Source organism: Scyliorhinus torazame, chromosome 3 (genome assembly GCF_047496885.1).
Source record: "Scyliorhinus torazame isolate Kashiwa2021f chromosome 3, sScyTor2.1, whole genome shotgun sequence".
In the NCBI taxonomy this organism is placed as follows: Eukaryota; Metazoa; Chordata; class Chondrichthyes; order Carcharhiniformes; family Scyliorhinidae; genus Scyliorhinus; species Scyliorhinus torazame.
In genome coordinates, this window is record NC_092709.1 from 121,015,884 (window position 1) to 121,016,716 (window position 833).

At 61.2% G+C, this 833-nt stretch overlaps 1 protein-coding gene across 6 annotated transcripts in view; it reads left to right on the forward strand.

The window, feature by feature from the left end:
* Nucleotides 1-226: 226 nt before the first annotated feature.
* ugt8 (UDP glycosyltransferase 8) overlaps nt 227-833 on the forward strand; it is a 347,377-nt gene continuing 346,770 nt past the window's right edge. For 4 of the 6 annotated variants that reach the window (XM_072496162.1, XM_072496170.1, XM_072496167.1 and 1 more), the window contains exon 1: nt 227-314. In XM_072496162.1, coding sequence (XP_072352263.1) covers nt 293-314 — 22 coding nt within the window. In that variant the 5' untranslated portion in view covers nt 227-292. Of the gene's footprint in view, nt 315-362; nt 569-833 lie in introns of those variants that run through there. The other 2 variants (XM_072496166.1, XM_072496163.1) reach the window with 2 other exon arrangements.

Consider the following 833-nt stretch of genomic DNA (forward strand, 5'->3'; position numbering starts at 1 on the left):
TCTTCGTTCTGGGATGCGCTCTACATTCTTTCCCAAACTAGTCTGCCCTCTCTTCCCTCTCCCCCCTTTCTTTTCCACTCCTCGACATTTCCATCCACCTTCCCCTCCTCTCCCAAATTACCCCCGAGCTCTTGACCAACTCCTGATCCTTTCTCTCCTCTCGAACCCTGACTCCTGAACCACCCCTTTGGTCCTCATTAGCGTGTGATGTCAGAAAGGGGGGCGGGGGCGTTCTGACAGGAGGAGGGGCAGAAGAGAGTGAGCGACCTCGCGCGAGGCCGGGAGGGAGCCCATGTTCAAACGACCGACAGCCGGTAAGAGCTGAACCGAGCGTACGAGGCGATGTGACCTGGGACCGGCCACCAGCGGAGGCGGACCGAGCTTGGGCCACCCGGGACCGGTTGATGCGACCGAGCCGAGGGCGAAGTTTGTTTTAAACTGCGTCTGTTAGTTGGCACCTGTTGCCTCTAACGGCTCGGCCGTGGTTTACTCCAAAGCGACCTGAACACCGGCTCACTCTCACACGCAGCATCCCGAAGGTGGTCCCGGATTCACTGGGGAAAGAAACGTGAATAAGGCAGCGACGGCTCCGAGCTTTCTACCGGAATCACTTGCCGAGCAACAGATGAGCCACTGAGAGATGGAGTCGGGGAGGCGGGAAAGAGAGGAGGGGAGTCGGGGAGGGGGGAAAGAGAGGAGGGGAGTCGGGGAGGGGGGAAAGAGAGGAGGGGAGTCGGGGAGGGGGGAAAGAGAGGAGGGGAGTCGGGGAGGGGGGAAAGAGCGGAGGGGAGTCGGGGAGGGGGGAAAGAGCGGAGGGGAGTCGTGGAGGGGGG